The 18,823-nt window shown below is 32.7% G+C and overlaps 1 protein-coding gene across 7 annotated transcripts; it reads left to right on the top strand.

Annotated features, from left to right (window-relative positions):
• Positions 1 to 205: 205 nt before the first annotated feature.
• On the top strand, positions 206 to 16,954 carry LOC105255091 (atlastin). Of its 7 annotated transcripts, none has more exons than XM_020028706.2 (10): positions 8,465 to 8,931; positions 9,440 to 9,520; positions 13,173 to 13,438; positions 13,595 to 14,380; positions 14,506 to 14,727; positions 14,918 to 15,132; positions 15,222 to 15,288; positions 15,403 to 15,432; positions 16,032 to 16,062; positions 16,403 to 16,954. In XM_020028706.2, exons 1-10 carry the CDS (start codon positions 8,694 to 8,696, stop codon positions 16,468 to 16,470), a joined length of 2,004 nt encoding a protein of 667 aa, XP_019884265.1. In that variant the 5' UTR covers positions 8,465 to 8,693; the 3' UTR covers positions 16,471 to 16,954. The 7 variants fall into 7 exon arrangements, with proteins under 7 accessions (XP_025261788.1, XP_011262474.1, XP_019884265.1 ...); XM_011264177.3 differs by having other exon boundaries at positions 16,032 to 16,067; XM_025406003.1 differs by lacking the exons at positions 8,465 to 8,931; positions 16,032 to 16,062; positions 16,403 to 16,954 and adding exons at positions 206 to 601; positions 15,706 to 15,865.
• Positions 16,955 to 18,823: the final 1,869 nt, after the last annotated feature.

Raw genomic sequence — 18,823 nt, 5'->3', positions numbered from 1 at the left:
GAAAGGTCACTTTTAAAGTTTATCAAATGGCAGAATTTTAATACAATTCTCTTGCGAAAACGCATTAAAATAAGCAGAAATATATGAATATATTTATCTATCGATCAATCGGCATTCTTCGTATCATTGTAGCTTACCTTGGAATCGTTTTCAAACGAAATTATGTCAAAATACTAGCGATACAAGTCGAATGTACGATACGTTAAGAATGTGAAAGATTATTAATGTCGCAGAGATGTGTTTTTCTCCTACTTTCGTCACGAAACGCAGCCGCGATCGAAGAACAATTCCAACACCGACGCCATATAAACTAATAACGCCGAATGAGGCGCGAACGAACAAGTGACGTCGTAGTCGAATCGCGTTCGAAGATGCGTCGTCAAGGTAGAGTAACTTTGATCGGCCAATCGGAACATCCCTGCTTCTTCATCCTGATTGGTCGATCGAGCCCTACTCTATCCACCGAGTAAGTTTTCGAACGCATCTAGGAAAGCGAGAGGTGACGGTGGCGCGCAGTCGTGGATGTGACGTCACACGTAGAGCAATATGGCGGACGTTGGACAACATAAACAGAACGGTGACCACGGCAGTTCGTATGTGGGTGAGTATTTCTCTTGATTTTTCGTCATTTCGCCGGGTACGAGGGTTTATGCGACATCGAGTGAACCTCCCGTAAATCATTGAAATCGCGAAGGGGGGACGGACTCGTCGCGTTTCCGACGCGAACCAGCTGTTCGGCTGAGCGGCCGCGCGACGTGACGAGCCGTCCATGCACGCTGCTGTTTGACACTTTGCTGACGCCGATTCTTCCACGACTCGATTTCCGATTCGTCCTTGAATTCCCTCGTGTCCGGTAAAATTTATCTCCGACGTTGCACGTTCGAGCAATACGATAATACATGAAAAAATGAACGAGATAAGGGGAGAAAGGTGAGAAACGATAATGAGAAAGAGCGACGGAGATGGAATACGTGCGAAGGACAGAGAACGCGCGAGTTGTGCAACCGCGAATCTCTGTCGAGTAATTAAAAATATTAGTGTCTTAGATGACGTGTTACGTGGCTCGACGATTGCGAGGTAACGTCGCTCTTATAAGAGGTTATAATGTAATACTCGCATAATAGAATGACGCGTAACCGATGACATTGCGTGTTCGCCGACGCGAGTGTCTATAAATATCGCGCTTACGCGCGCGAGAGGAACGGGTAAATAAGAAGTCCTGTCAAAACGAGGATGACGTAATTTTTGGAACGCGAGGAGGGCTCTCGTGGAAGCGTTGTGCCATGGAAGCGCCGCGAGAAAACGAAGGAATTTCGAGCGTATATTTCGCAGCGTATATTTACGCGGCCTTACATTCGATTAGTCAGCAAGGTTAACAATTGCACGAACTCCTCTCGTAGAAACGTCAAACGTTATATTGAACCGGCTTTTCCACGACGCAATCACAGTCGTTGCACGTGTAAAGGCATGTATTAATCTTATCTAATTTATCTAAGCGATATATTCGATTCAACGGATTGCCGCCAATTCAAGAAAAAAAATTTCACATTTTATGTGAAGTAATGTATCTTGAACAATGCTATAATTTTATATATATATATATATATATATATATATATATATATACAGGGTGTCCCAGTTATCTTCCGTCATCTTTCAAAGACAGATTACTGGGATCATCTGAAGACGATTTTTCCTCAACGAAAATGTCGAGGCACTAATAATTTTCGAATTATAAGTAATTGGAAGTAAGGGGTTTTTTTCGTAAACTAAGCTTTGTAGAAATAAAATATTAACATATTCTTTGATTAATTTTAAATAGAGTTTACTTTAGTTGAGTTTTAATTTAAGACTTAATTGCAAAGATATATGATGGCAAAAATCGGGAACATGCAAAAAATGATGACATTTCCTTCATTGACAGTTTCGCTGAGGAAAAATAGTCTTCAAATGATCCCAGGAATCTGTCTTTGAAAAATGACGGAAGATAACTGGGATATATATATATATATAAGACACGTGTGCTCATATACATTTTTTTCTTTATCATTTCGATTAGCGATCGCACTTTAGCACGATGTTAGAGTCAGAATGGAACAAGAAAAATGACACGATCGATGAAAGAATGCTGAATTGCATCGTTGTAACTTTCCATTCGTTTCCGCTTACATTGCATTCCACATTTACCTGTATATCTTACAAGCGACTTTGGAAAAAATACGATAGATATATACGAGCGTTTAAAGCTGATTACTCATGGTCAGAGAATCTGCTTGCAAATTTATGCCTACGTATTTAAAAACGCTGATGACTCAATTCTTACTACGAGATTTGTAGAACTTAGAGAAATTGTCTATTAGAAATTGTTATGATCGCGCTTAAATTAATTGCGTAATCATAGGTGAGTTTGCATTTTTTAATCAGTGTTTTAAAAGCAATATAGTATAGCAATTTAGCTACGTCAATTATTCGTTAATATTACTTATGAGATCAGACCGCAGACAGCTTATATAATCTCACTCTTTAGTCAACGTTCGTGGATCTCGTCGTTTTAATCTCGCTTAACTATGAAGGAAAATAAATTTCACGTTTCAGATATGTCGTTTTATCGCTAGTAACGACATATTTATCGAGTTGATAGAAAACACAATAAAAAAATAAAACGCAAAGGGGAAAGAGTATCCGAGCTTTCGACGCGTTTCGCGTATGTATCAAGTCTAATCTGATTTCCGCTATTAAAAGTATCAAAGAGCGACAAACAACGCGAGGAACGGGAAAGAGGACGCGAGGGAAAAAAGCACGAGGACTTGTACGCTATAACAAAGTTGCTTTTTCAGAATTAGCATGTCTGTGACGATTCACGACGCTCGATATGCACTCGTGTTCGTTTTTCGTTGGAAAATTAGCGAACACGTTTTTACGATACAGAAATCCGATTTCCTCTTTCTCTTGTTTCGTCGTAATGCCTCACACAGCAGGAAGTCGTAATATTATTCCGCATTAAATGAAATCTCTCCCTCTCTCTCTCTCTCTCTCTCCTCCCTCCCTCCCTCTCTCTCTCTCTCTCTCTCTCTCTCTCTCTCTCTTTCTCTCTCTCTTTCTCTTTCTCTTACTCTCCACGCGACAATGTCGGATGGGAAAAGCGCACGTCAAAGCGATGCAACGCAATGGGCGCACGTTACACGCACGAATATCCGCACACACGTTACACGCACACACGCAACGCATATTGCTGTTCCGGGATTGGAAATGAGAGTCGCATATTGGCACGCCTATTCAGTCCGATGCGGCGCGTGTTTTATTGAATAGCACCGATAGCTTTGCGTGGCACGCGCGCCGTGTATGCACGTCCGATGGAAACGAGCCGGCCCCACTTTCCCGATAGTTTACGACGGGTCCATCGTCGAAACGGAAACACGGAGCGCCTCGCAATAAATTGCTGAGCCGCCCGCGATAAATTAAGCGGAAGTCCGACGTTACACCCGGCTCGTGCCCGAGTCGGAGCCCGAGACAATTCACCGAGTTAATTGAAGCCGATTCCTCCAGGTAGTTTGCTGTTCACTTACAGACTCGTAACTACGAGGCATTCTTTTCCCATGGACGTAGCAAGACACAGTTAGAGTTGCGGTCAGATTCGGATGATGAGAAAAGTTTCTAGCACGCGCCGCACCTCGATTCTATCATTTATAAACTCTTGGAGACATGAACAGATTTTTTTCTGACGTATATCTGTTTCTCCCTTGTACGTAGATTTCCCTTTTTATCCGTCTCTATAATTCTAACGTTATACATTATTTTTTAAACGATAACATATATATTGTTAATTATATTTCTTATTAATATTTCGTGCCTTTTCCTCTGAATATCGGTTAATTTCTTTTTAATTTTTTCTTTCTTTAATATTCCATGTGTACAATTTTAATTTTTATTACTTCTAGAGCGAGAAATAATATAATATTATTTATATTTGACGGTTAAAATAATTTTTGAAAACAACAGTGTATTACAATTTGTATTCTTATTCGAGTCGAGACAATTTAAGCCGCGATACAAAGTAAAGTTATACCAAGGATGTCAATTGACGAGAGGTCAGATGATACGAGGTCAATACAAATACACGTTCTCGTCGCTTCAATATACACACGCATACATACTTAACATGTAAACTACATACATATCTCCGTTCGAGCGCTCTTCTGCGTTTGTGCACTTCGCTAATTAGACTTGCATTATTCAGTCAGATGAATCGGAAGCCAATCGGTCATGCGCCACTAATCGGTGATCCGGCAATACCGGCGAAAATACGAATTCTATGCATCTCGTTGAAGAAAAAGAGCTTTTTGCGCGGGCGATCAATACTTGGAGAGATTTATTAAAGAAATCGACGTAGCTAGAGTCTCTACGCGGTAATCTATATGTAAAGAATTTTTATATCCTCCTCTGCGTGATATAACATTTTTCATATACCATAATTTTGAATAAAACGACACGCGGTATTTACGTCGTGAAATAAAAAAGCAAACTTTCGTTATGTACTAATACATAATTTGTAATTGTTGCATAACCGTAATCTCCAAAAATACGATTTTAGTATTATTTTAGAAGAGATCCCTATTTTCGAACGTTTTCTCGTATAACTTGCGCAATGACGCAAGCGGTTTAGCTGAAGTTCGCAAAAACGAGCATAAATATAATATAATTGCACGTGACGACGAGGTATACTATCCATAACTTCGTAAAGCGTGGCATTTAGAAGGGGAAGTTCAGGGATATTGATTTCTATAAGCGACACCGCGTGTATACAATGCGATTCAATTAGCTGGAAATTGCAATAAAACCTATTGTTGTGCGAAACGCATTATGTTTAATACCGATATGTCTTTCATAATTAAATTCCTGATATGCTCTCGATCGATACAAACGCGATTTTATTTCCTTAAATTGAAATTTTTATCAAAAGTAACTCATTTTTTGTACGTAACTGATTTTAAAATAGGGAAACCAAATAATGAGAAAATTATATGTCGACTTGAATTATTTGATATTTCGAATCGGTAATAGTTTACGTTTGTAAAAAGGAATAATGTTTCGCATCTATCTTTGATATCTTACTTTCAGCGCAACTTTAATGAAAGATTTCTGATTTTTTAGTTAATTTTAAATTTTAGATTTTTAGCTTTTATAATATTTTATTGACCTTTCTAGGTGAAAGTTAATATTTGTGTAAAATGATGGAATAACGTTTCGCATCGAGAGCTATCGTTCGTACCGTATCTTATTTCATTCGGCGTAACGTTGCCATTAAGATTTAAGATGTGCCGGCTGGAACTTGCAAAATCGTGCTCGCGTAGACGCGAAAGAACCTTTCGGGCTGTTGCAGAGCTCATAACCGAACTGCGTACGGTGCTGCATAAACTTCGGGAATCGCGGTTATGCCTGGCGTATACGCGGAGATGGAAACGTAAATAAACCGCGTGCCGGATAACGCCTGGGGTGGGATTAACGATAACCGAGATGTGCCTGAAGGAGGCACAATAATCTTAACTCACTCGTTCGTTTATACGAGACGATCTCTTATTTCTGCTCTCTCTCTCTCTCCCTCCCCCACGTTCACCGGTTTCATCCTTTTATCCCGTCGCACATTTCGGCTTTCTCTTCTCGCAATAAACTCCCTCATTTGTCGTAAAACATTTGCCTCCGCGCGAGTGTGCAAGTTCAAACGGTACAAAACGATTGTGTATTCGGAGAGGGAAGGGTACACTTTCTTAAAATAAATATATCTCGCGAAAGGATATCGTAATCCTCCCCCCGCGTGTAGCGAACGTTAACTTGGCTCATTTTACCGCCCGTGCAAACCAGGTACCGATCTAAAATCCTTATTGGTGTAGCTACTAACTTTGATTATGTTTGTTCGACGATACCACGTCGTAAATTGGTAACACGATTCAACGGCGATCAAGTAGAAGAACGACGTGTAATATTAAGGTGTATGTATTTTCCAATCAGCGAAGAGAATTTTATTTTATTAACTGGCAGAGCTTAACCTTTTGAGAAAAAAATAGTTTGAATTATCTTATTTTATTACCTATTATTTATTTATTTAGTTTTCCTTTTATTTTTTTTCTTTGATACATAAAGATTGTGTGATTTAAATTTAAATAAGTTTGATATTAATATCTTAAAAATATTGACTCGAATTTTGTCGAAATTGAAAATGTTTGAGATTTTCTTCCGAAATATCGTGTAATTATAAGTTTTTCTTATAATGATATTTATTTTATTAAACATTTATTATATAAAGCAATAATATTTCAATGCAAACTTTACGTATCTAAATTAAAAGCAGATTGTTTACCTGCAATTTTTATAATCTTTGTTTATAATATTTGTGAGATATCACTTGAAAACTATTTCTGAATGCAGTGCCAATATTTGCGACATATAGCACCTTCTTCCTCCCAGTTGGCGTTCGCGAATACGAACGTACGAAATTACTCGTGTCATCCGCTCCTAAATTAAACCAAAGCTCGTTATTTCTTCTATAATATAGATACGCAGGAAAACTGCCGACCTACGTCATATCACATGTCATAAATACCTGCAAAAAGTGAGACATTCATGATTTAAAGATCAAGAGCGTTCAAGGTTGCATGACGTTCAGAAAATAACATTAATTAACATCATGCATATTTATTTTTTTTGCATCAATAATTGCAGATTTTTGCAAATCTGAGCTGGAAACTTCACTATTATATTTTCTTAGTGGTTTTTCTTAGATGTTTTTATTCTATATAAATAGTCGAAATTTTGCTACTTATTTTTATTTTAATTTTACACTTTTTTTTCTTATCAAAAAAATCTTATTTAAATGAGTGAATTTATAGATAAATTTGTGATGATAATATGAAGGAAACTTATTTTGTTAAATAATAATTTCTTTAATAGACTTTGAGGATTATCTTTTCTATTTGCATAATCTATTTTTATCATTTATTATCAAAGATGCGGCTGTTATATCTTTATAACGTATTGTAATTAGGCAAATCTACATATCGTGTTACATTTGCCAGTCGTTGCAGAAGCTACGAAATCTTGCCAAATCTCACTTTTCTATTTATACGAACTAATACGCAAACAACAAATTGATTTAAATTTTGAAACTTTTACCTAGTTATTAGAGAACTTTTTTCTAATATATTATTTTTTTTATCTATATCGAGCGACCTCGTTTTGGTCTTAAAGTGATTATGCAAGTATTAACACAACACAAAATGTTTTTTCTGAAGAAAATGCTGCTATAATAAGTTTTAACGACGAGCAATCAGCCACTTCTTTAAATTGTTAATAGTGATAATTTTATCGCCGCTAGCAGTGCAAGTTTTTATGCTGCTTGTGTAGTCTCAAAACTTTTCTTTTTTGCTATCTTAAATGCATAATTTTTATCAATTATTCTTTATATTTACGTCTATAGAAAGAATTTTTATTCTACTTAAAAATTCTCTAGATTATCATTATATTCCAATTAAATATTCTCTATATATTATATAAAGAATAAAAATCTCAAACACACATTGCATCAAGATAATAATTTTATTATATTAATCTCTTTTATTTCTTCGTTAGATTTATATAATTACGTAAAATAATCTTACGTAATAAGCATAATAAATAAGCATACGTAAAATAATCTTACCAATTATACAATTATTCTTTTATAACTATGACCGATACTCAGTAATCAAAAAATACTTAGAAATATAAAACATAAAATTATTCCTCCCATGTTTGTGATCGTTATCATTATTCTTTTTTATTATTCTTTAATCTTCTTTTAATCTCACTCATTCTCTTCGACTGACTATCATTCATAAATCATTCATAATAAGTCGAACGACACTGAACTCGATAACGTAAAGTAATATTTTAAATGCAGACGTTATCATTACGTCATTTTGTGTGTAATTTTTCTTGTCAGCTCCCAACGGGAGGAAAACGGGAGAAAGAAATACGCGTTTTCATAGAATCATCATCAGAAAATTTCACTTGCATTTCGCTTTTTAATAATCAAAGAAGCGTTCTAATGTATAAAGAGAGAAAGATATTCTTAATAACAGATTTAAATTCTGCTTTATATATAAAATGAAATATAAGAGAGACTCTTCTTTTTACCAACAACCATAAATATAATAAGATTTACTCGAAAGAGAAAAGAGAGAGAAAGAATGAACTATTTATAAAATATTTTAAAACGAACCGAGAGGAGAAACATTTGTCGTGTGTAATGAGATTGTGTAGCATGTTTCGCTTAATGTTAAACTTCGAGGCATGTAGGCAACATCTCGAAGAGAATCCTGCCGATGTCCATATGTCTACAAATGCCCCACTATGTTTCCACGACTGTGTCAGCCGGTTTCTGTTGGTCTGCTACTCGGGCGACACTCATGCCACTTGTGAAATGCTGCCAACTCGCGAAGTTCGCCATCACGCACGGCTCAAGGAGTGTCGACCGGGATATTTCTAGTCCGGTTCTTTTCACGGACTTAGTACCTGAGTATCGCGGATGCCCGGTGCATCTACGCGGCGCACGGTCGAGTGTTCTCGTCATATGTATATATACCTCGCGCTTGTTTGTCTCGATTTTATCGAGCTGCGTGTATCGTGTCGACTCTGTGACGAATGTGAGAGCCGAAAATATGACCGATAGGATCGTCGTAAAACCGAGGCGAAAGCGGCTCGACGACCCTTCCGGGTCAAGGTCGTCGGAGAGGTCGGATAGACCAGACAGACCAGATAAATCAGATAGACCGAAAGAACCGGCGAGACCGCCGAGAACGAGGACGCAGCAGGTCGCGTATGCGACGACAACTAACAATTCTGATTTCGGGAATGTCATGCAACGCAGCACATTTGCGAAGACGCAGCAGAAACCGAGTTAGTTGTCGGATAATCTTTTTGGAAACGCGATTGTCTTGTCGGTTCATTCAGTGATTAATCTTTATCAGAAACTGTACTTTCAAATCAATGTTTCCCGAATTTTATTGACGTCTTCTTTCTAAAATGATCTTATTTTCGTACAAATAATAAAGTAAAAATAGTATCATTAATTAATTATTCAATAAAATATAAAAATTTTTATCTATCAATTTTCTATTGATCATTGAAATTTTCGCCAAAATTTTGGGAAACATTAACATCATCATATATGATAAATATACTTTCTATTTTTTCTTCCGAAGTATTTTTTTTTTATTTTTAAAAGATATAAAGATAGGAACACACATGTTGGTAAAGAATCATTTTAATTTTAAATCGTATTCATCTCATACATATGTAATTATTTTTAATAATAGGTGTAAGATAATCTATTATATAAAACATGAATATATACACATGTTACAGACTAAACGCAACTAATTGTACTGTTCAAAAATCTTTTCAGCCGAGAAGGCCCCGATGACGACTCTTGATGAAAACGTGAATCGCGTACCACAACAACAGCATAAGATAACCGAAAATATGGGTGAGTTGCTTTTTTTAGTCGCGACTGTTTTTCTCTGCTTTTCACTCCCGTAAATCGCGTCGCTGATCATTTCTAGCTGTCGCCTTCTAAAAATGTAACGATTCCAAACGAATTTCAAAGCGACGACCCACTTTTTGCGTGTACAGGAGAGCTCTCTGTCCTCTTTCTCTTATAAAATACTTTTCCTTTGTGTACAAAAGAAGGCTAACAAAAGCGACCCGTAACTCCTCAAGAATTCTCGCTGGATCAGATTTTGCGACAAGTTCGCGCGGCCAGCAGCTTTCTCGGGCATCATCCGAGTTCTTGCAATTCTTGCAAGAGGTTTGACTCGAGTTTATACAACTTTTCGGAATCGTTTCCGACAAAAGCCATCTTGTTCTTTCTTGAATTCACGTGAGTCCTCGTAATATCTCGTCTGCGCGTAATTTCAAACGCGATACGCGGGAAAGGACGCAAAATGTGAAAGTTGGCTATTAAATCGCAGGAAGTCTAGAATTTTCTTGCAAACCGCAAAATGTATTTCGTTACGACGCGCAAACTATCAATGTAACATAAACTTCCTGTTAAATCTAACTGTACCTTGCCGTATCGTTATCTATTATAATTCATATTCATTACTAATGACTATCTAGCGTTGAATGCATATGTAGGTACATAATTACATATTACATGCAATACTTTCTTCGAATTTATTTTCTTTACTTTCTTTTATTAACTAATTTAAATATAATTACTTTAAATTACTTCAAATAATACCATGTTTATACATGAAAAACTTTTGAATATTTATCAGCTTGAGTATACCTTTGTAAATTGCGATCTGTGCCAAATCTGTGTGAGAGAGAAAATATCTACATAATAAATATTAATAATAAATATATACAAGGTGTAAATTGCGCATAAAATCAAAATAAACATATAAATGTATATAATAATTTTGATGCTTTCGTTGATAGTCGCAATAACATGTGTTATTTCTCTTAATCGTTCTTACCTCTATTCTTTAGCGCCGACAATTTAAGTTAATTAGATTCCGGTGTTCTCTTTTTTCTCGCCGTCTCGTTCCACATGAAAAATTTTTCGTCCTGTATTACTGCAGTAATGATTCGTGCGATCGTGAGATAGTAAAGAAGACCATAGAGATCTCGGATGATGTGGCGTGTGCACTACGTCGCGACGACGATGACGTGAACATTGTCGTGGAAATAGAGGCAAGGAGGCGGGCTGTAGAATTGGCATTTGCACGTGTATAATAGGCCGTTTGCTCGTAATAAATAATCGTCGAGGACTTTCTATCTGAAAGAGAGAGAGAGAGAGAGAAATACGTTCCGACTATATAAAATGAAATATATCGTCAACGTTATAATTGAAGATATCTGTCGCACATTTGATCTTCTTATTGAGATACGCTTATTAATTGAATGTGCATATCGAATATTATAGTATAGTTTATAGTTATTAATATAAACCGCTTAATATCATGAATATTCGTAATATTCCTGAAAACGTGTGAATCGACAGAAATGTTAATACATATAAACGACCAACATGATTATTAATTACGAAATATATCTACAACATAAAAATATAATTTTTTTAAAATAATTTAACAAAAGATATAATAAATACAACTGTTTAATTTCTTTAACATTTTTAATATTTTCTCTATATAATTTGTCTAGAATCTTTGCAATATTCATTAGTGAAAAATTATATTCATAATCATCAGGCATATATGAAACATTAAAAACCACGAGCAAAGGTTGAAAATATAAGCTGATCTGTAATGAGTTACTTTGAGTATGACAAAGCGTAATGTTCGTCATTGAAAGAACTAACCATGACATTGCAAAATAATACATTGTTATGACTTATAATATAATACTAAATATGAAACTGTAAATATTTCAGAATAAGTAAAATTCTTTAAAATAATTTTTCATTCTTTAAAATATCCTTATACGAATTGTATCTCGCAAAATATCTCGCAATTATATTTATAATAATAAGCAAATATCTTGCTTTATTACCACTTATCAATATGATAATTTTATTATATTTCTAAATAAACCAAAAAATATAGCAAATGAAGATATATAAAAAATATATCTTTTTTATCAGTTATCGTATCAAACTTCAATTTCTCGTGATATTTCTCGATATCGTTAATAAATATGATGAAATCAATTCTAATTTTATGCAATTGTAACATGCTTTAATAATAGAATGTCATCATGTAATAAGAATCATGAAGTGTTCTTTGTTTCATAATATGGTGAACACATACAATTATCTCAGTGTAAAAAATTCGCAACAGCATCAAAAATAATAATAGTAATCCATACAAATTATAATTTAAAATATAATTTTTATATAATCTCTGATAAATATTAATTTGTTCTTTTTACACGAGAAGTAAAAAATAAAATATTCTTGCATTAATTTCCTGGTACGTTTTTTGCGATGAAATTATTACTGATACATTTTCATGATACGAATAACAAAAAAGTTAATATACTCTACTCACAAGATTAGACTAATATAAACTTAAGAAGAATTTTTTATTTTATTTTTCATCCATTTTATTAGAAATATGTAATATTTTAGAGGAAAAGAGAAAGGAAAAAGATCTAGTAATGCTCCTGATAAAAAAAATATATAATTAAATATATAATGTATAATTATATATAAATATATAATAATATATAAGAAATGAGAAAGATATAATAATTTTTATCTGTACTTTGTCAATATAAATTCTGTTCTTAAATATAATGAAAAAAAGAAAGAACAGCGGACTGAAATATATATATATATATATATATATATATATATTTATTTATTTATTTATTTATTTATTTATTTATTTCAGATAAAAATCATTATATCTTTCTCATTTCTTTTGCAATGTAATTGATGATATATTTAACGATGCAATCTTTCGGCGATTTATGTTCAGTTTTCGCGAATCTGTCTGATCGACTTGCCGTCACGCACTGACGTTTTAGATCTCCCATTCACTCTCACAGCTGATCCAAGTCACGCGTCACGGGTCAGCGCTTTAGACACGTAACTGGCGGCGGGTTAGGCTTGGACTGTTTGTTTTCATGTAACGTGCAATAAATTATACTTCGAAAGCCCGCTTACGTGCCTTGTTAATGTCAAGGCCTATATACACATGGCTGAGTATAACTTCCTCATCATATTCTTCCTTCTGTCCTTTGTAACTTTTTCAGCAGGGCTATGAATGCAAGATAATGGCTCTAATCTAGTGGTCCAACATTTACAATTTACATTGTAGTTTTTAAACATTGAACTGAGTTGTGTCTCTCTAAAAAAGTTATGTTAAAATTCATTAATATTATCATTAACTTTGCGTACGGATAATTAAAAAAATTGAATTTACCATTGATGTACATTCTATATATATCTATCTATATATATATCTATTTATATATATCTATCTATTATGAAGAATGAAATAACTTGTAATAAACAGCTAAACTTGCGTAAATAATCTACATCTTTAACAAATGAAAAGTTATTGTTGATCAGTAAGACAAAGTACATAATTTCTTTTAATTTTTTTACATTATTATTAATTAATATTACACTTATTATCTACAATAAAAATATTTTATGTTTGTCACAGATAATTTAGGAGAGAACGACCGGATAGAAAGGATCGCGCCGATGAATGCCCAGACTCCGGACACATTAACGGACGAGGGGCGGCCTGTCCAAGTGGTACTTGCCCATCCAGATCATACCTTCGAATTAGATGAAGAGGCATTATCTGAAATTCTATTACATGACGACGTGAAAGATAGAAATGTGGTTGTGGTGTCTGTTGCAGGTGCCTTTAGGAAAGGCAAAAGTTTCCTTCTTGATTTTTTTCTTCGTTACATGGACTGCAAGGTACACGTAATATCTAAATTAAAAAAACCTACCGACGCACGCAATTACAGATATTTACCAAATTTACATTATTTCATGTTCATCCATCTTTCGGTCGATGTGAAACTTTGGAAACCATGAACAACCATAAATCTTCCTGGTGTGTTAAATCAACAGTACACATTACAAAATAGCGATAATACCGATTCTTGGTTGGGCGCTGAAGATGAACCGTTGAGTGGTTTTTCGTGGAGGGGCGGTTCCGAGAGGGACACCACGGGAATACTGATGTGGTCCAAGGTGTACCCCACTACCTTGGCGAATGGTGAGAAGATCGCAGTGATTCTTATGGACACTCAAGGCGCGTTTGACAGTCAATCGACGGTGCGGGACTGCGCGACGGTGTTCGCGTTGAGTACAATGCTGTCCTCCGTGCAAATATATAATCTGTCGCAAAACATTCAAGAAGACGATCTTCAACATTTACAACTATTCACCGAGTACGGTAGATTGGCGCTGGAGAGTTCTGATAGCACGCCTTTTCAGAGACTACAGTTTTTAATCAGGGACTGGGTTTACCCGTATGAGGCTGATTATGGAGCAAACGGCGGAAAGAAGTTGCTCGACAAGAGATTAGAAATCTCCGATAGGCAACATGCGGAATTACAGAGTTTGCGAAAGCACATTAAATCCTGCTTTTCGGATATTTCTTGCTTCCTCATGCCGCATCCCGGTCTCGAAATTGCAACGAATCCAAAATTCGACGGTAGATTATCAGAAATACAATCCGAGTTCAAAAAACAATTGAAAGTACTTATACCAATGATATTAGCGCCACAAAATCTGGTAACCAAGAAGATTAATGGTCAAGTTGTGAAAGCGAAAGATTTGTTGGAGTATTTCAAAAGTTACATCAATCTTTACAAAGGAGATGAACTTCCTGAACCAAAAAGTATGCTTGTGGTATGTATATGCTTAACATATTTTTGTTATCTATGATCTCCTTTTCTTTTTTTATTGTCTTGTTCAATTAAAAGAAAAAGCAAATGCCTCAATCATTGATCTATAATAATGTTATGTATTTACAGGCTACAGCAGAAGCTAACAACTTAACAGCTGTAGCTGAAGCTAAAGATTTGTACCTTCAAATGATGGAAAACGTATGCGGTGGATCGAAACCGTTTTTAGCGACCGCGCATTTAGAATCAGAACATCATCATTGCATGGACTCGGCTCTTCGCCAATTCCAAAATAAACGAAAGATGGGTGGAGAAGAATTTAGTCAAAAATATATGGAAAAATTGATTAAGGCAAGGATGCATTTAATCAATTGCAATTTTTGAAATAATGTTAAAATTATAAATAATTTAATATTTTTTCTAATTTTTTTATAATTTTAAAATAATTCTAAATAATTTAATATTTTTTTCTTCTTTTGGAGATGATTCTTTTGAAGGATGTTTATTTTAAGATAAAATATATATATTTTCTAATATATAGGACATGGATGAAGCTTTCTTACAATTCAAGGCGCACAACGAAAGCAAAAATATCTTTAAAGCAGCACGAACGCCGGCAGTATTTTTCGCAATTGCCGTTACCATGTATATTTTGTCTGGAATATTTGGTCTTGTTGGTCTATATACAATAGCAAATATATGCAATCTTATTATGGGTATCGGTCTCCTCACTCTTGTTTTATGGGCATATATAAGGTATGTGAATTATTTAAAGCTATGTGTGATAACTTTCTATTATCATGCACTATTTTCTTACTACTATCTCTTGTTTGAATATTACTTAGATATAGTGGAGAATTCAGAGAAATTGGCACACAAATAGATGACTTAGCCAGTAAATTATGGGAAAATGTAAGTATGAATATCCTAAAAATTAATCGATTTCTTATCTTTCATAAGTATCTATTTCAATGTTTATCGTATAGATATAAAATCTCTCTGATAAAAGTTATATATTGTTCGCAGTGTACTAATGAAAAACGATATTTAAGAAAGGTAGAGATTTTTTTACTCATTTATTAGTTTTATAAACGTGTATTTAAACATGTTTTTCTTAAATTTAATTTGAAATACAATGCAAAAAATAATGAGAAAAAAATCATAGTTAATAGCAAAATTAAGATATTCACTTGCACTAAAATCATTTATGAAAATTTATATGTTTCATATATCGCATATAAGCAGCACTTATCAATCACAATATATGTATATAATTTACCTGACTCGTATGATATTCACATAATTAATACATTTTTTTTATTGCAACAGGTCTGGCTATGTGCTCATTTTTGTTATAAATTAGTATATACATTAAGATACCTAATCCTGTCCATTGTCATAATTGTGTTTGCAATACCTATATTTCATTTTACTTATCTCTATCTTCGTAGACATGGCTATATATGATCCCACTTTTTTTCCTCTTTAATTTTAAATTTATTAATAATTTCAATCTCGAATTGCTTCTTGATATTTTCTTACATATCTATATTTCACAAATTCTTTTCTTATTAATTATCAAAGTTCATTTGATAATACAAGTACGACCATTAATATTATTTTTTTATTGTTTCTTTTTCTATTCCTGTCATAAGCTGAGTGCTAACAGGAACAAATATCGAAAAGGTATGGCATTTAGCTACATAATCAAATATTTATAACTAACATTGACCATACTTCAAATATTTATAACTAACATTGACCATACTTTTCTATCCAAACATTATTCCAATCACGATTGTTTTTATCAAAAATTATGATGCTCTCATGTAATTATTATCACTTCTCTCATGTATACTATTAAGTTCCTTAAAGTGAACATTATATTTTGAAGCTGACAAATAATATAAAATTTCAAAACTTGCAAAATAAATACATAATTTTAATTGTGCAAAATCATTTATTATAATTGTCGTAAATTATATAGAAAAGAATAATGGAAAAAATTATTTTTATATTTGTTTAGTTCATGAAGCCACTCTACCAACAATTTGTGGAGAAGTCAGTATCTGTAGCAGTGGCGCAGGCTGCTGAAGTGGCGGTAACAAATTCAACATTGAATGCCACTGCCAATGGCAAGCCTAAATTATTGTAATACTTCATTCCCACAATATCTCGATTGTCTAAATGGATTCACATACTGCATTCTTGTGTGCGAATGCCAACAAGTGACATAATCAAATTTTACAATATGTTATTTTCTTGACATACCGCCATGAATAGTTTTCTCTGTTTAAACTGGATTAAACATTATGGCTTAAACGTACTAATTTGAAATGACTGTGAATGTATATATGATGTATTCTAATTATGAAAAAGAAAAACAGTGTTAGATTGGTGAAAATCATGATATTACTAGTATTACCTAGTATATCCTTGATATATATAATGTTGTTATAAAAATAAAATCTTGTACTGGTGAAAGATATCATTATTGTAGCTTGATCTGAAAATGTTTTATGACGGGGATGTTAATATATATTTAAAGTTATTATGAATTAAAAAAGTAGAAAAGTGCATTTGTCAAAATATTATAAACAGTTAGAGAAAAATAAGTCTATATATATGCTAACTTTTGTTTTCTTTTCCATTAAGTGCATGCGTTCTTTCTGTTGTATCCACATTTAATTGTATTACATTTAAAGTGCATTTTGAAATTAATTTTTTTTCTCATATGCAGGATTTTGTTTTTGCACAATTATGTTCTTTATTATTTTATGTTATTTATATGCTTTTGGACTAAAATAAAGTACAGATTTTGTTCGTGCCAGAAATTCTTTATATCAGTTACTGTACTGAACTATTGTTTTATTTAATAATAAAAGAAAAAATGTATATATGATGTTATTCACATTTTACATAGCTTGGAAATTTCATAAAAATATTACTTTGAAATAGATTTTATGCGCCATATATATATATTGCTGTGGTATATCTTATTAAATGCAACATTTCAAAGTTGTACAACGTTTAGATTAATATATTTAAGAGAATAAGATATAAGTCTTATGTTGCCAACACACTCTTAATAGTGCTCAAATTTGTGACATAGATATGATTGTATTTTATTATCTATATTACTCATTGAATAAACTTAACAGAGAGATCTAATTTTATATTTATACTTAGGGAATATCGTGTGCTCGTTTTTTTTCTTTTTTAAATAAAAAAATGACTTTCTTTAAGTATAGAAAGGATTAACTTGTTCTTTATATTGCATGAATTTGATTCAATGAGTAATTTTAGTAATAAAATCTGATATATACATATATTAAAATTCCACCATATAAATCTCTTGCCAAGCATTATTAATATACTTTATATTCGCTCTATAATATATTTGGAATAATGTGTTTATTTTTATAACTCGCATAGAAGTCTACTATTTTTTTAAATACACAAATTTCATTAGTAAATGCTAAATTTAAATAATTTTATATAGGTAAATGATAACTTTTATTATAAGTATTCTAAAACGTGCATATTATTTCAAAAAATATATAATTCCTACATTCTTTGAGATTGCAATAGTAAGAAATGTATTTTATGATATATAATTTCTACATTATTATAAATTGTTTGTCTCTAATAGTTTTAAATATTTACTTCACAAAGACGTTCATAACAAATATGATTATTTTTACTTTTATAATTGTTATTTTATGCAATACATATTAAATTTTTTAAAATGTACTTTTTCTTTCTGCAAATTATATCTTCTTGTAACTTCAACAAATATAAATATAAATATTAGATAGCTTTAAACAAACCTATCCATAATTGATATATTTATTTTATTAGCTAAATAAACATCTTCATGTTATAAATATAATCATATTCGTATTGTCTCATTGTGCTTTATACAGGATGGTTGCATGTAGAATAGTAAAATTATGCAGAGATACATGGTCATAAAGGTGCCATTGAACTTAATTTTGGATTGTCAAGATTTTTTGTGTCACATATTAAACTTATTAATTTTATAGAAATTTGCTCTTTTTTATTTATAATAATAAGTTATCTAAGTAAATAATTCTAGCATACATATTAATTCAAGTTTATAACAAATAACTACAATTAAGTATTTAAACTATTATATATTATTTTAGTATTATACATATTTTAAACTGAGATAAAATGTGTACATAACATCAATTAATATAAACTGCAATTTTAATATTGATACAGTTGCTATTGTGCAATTTTATAAAATAATTAGAAACTAATATAATAATAGAGTTGAATAACTACATCCAAGTGTCCAAATTATTTACAAATACCGACATTTATATAAAGAAAACTTTTAACATCTTACATATTTTATATAGGTATGATGTAGTTAAGAATAAACAGATAATTGAATAATTTATAGTTGCGGCTCAATAAA

The sequence above is a fragment of the Camponotus floridanus genome, unplaced genomic scaffold (assembly GCF_003227725.1).
Source record: "Camponotus floridanus strain SB8 unplaced genomic scaffold, Cflo_v7.5 scaffold13, whole genome shotgun sequence".
Lineage (NCBI taxonomy): Eukaryota > Metazoa > Arthropoda > Insecta > Hymenoptera > Formicidae > Camponotus > Camponotus floridanus.
The sequence above is the reverse complement of the archived record's forward strand: the minus strand, read 5'-3'. Positions and strand labels throughout refer to the sequence as shown.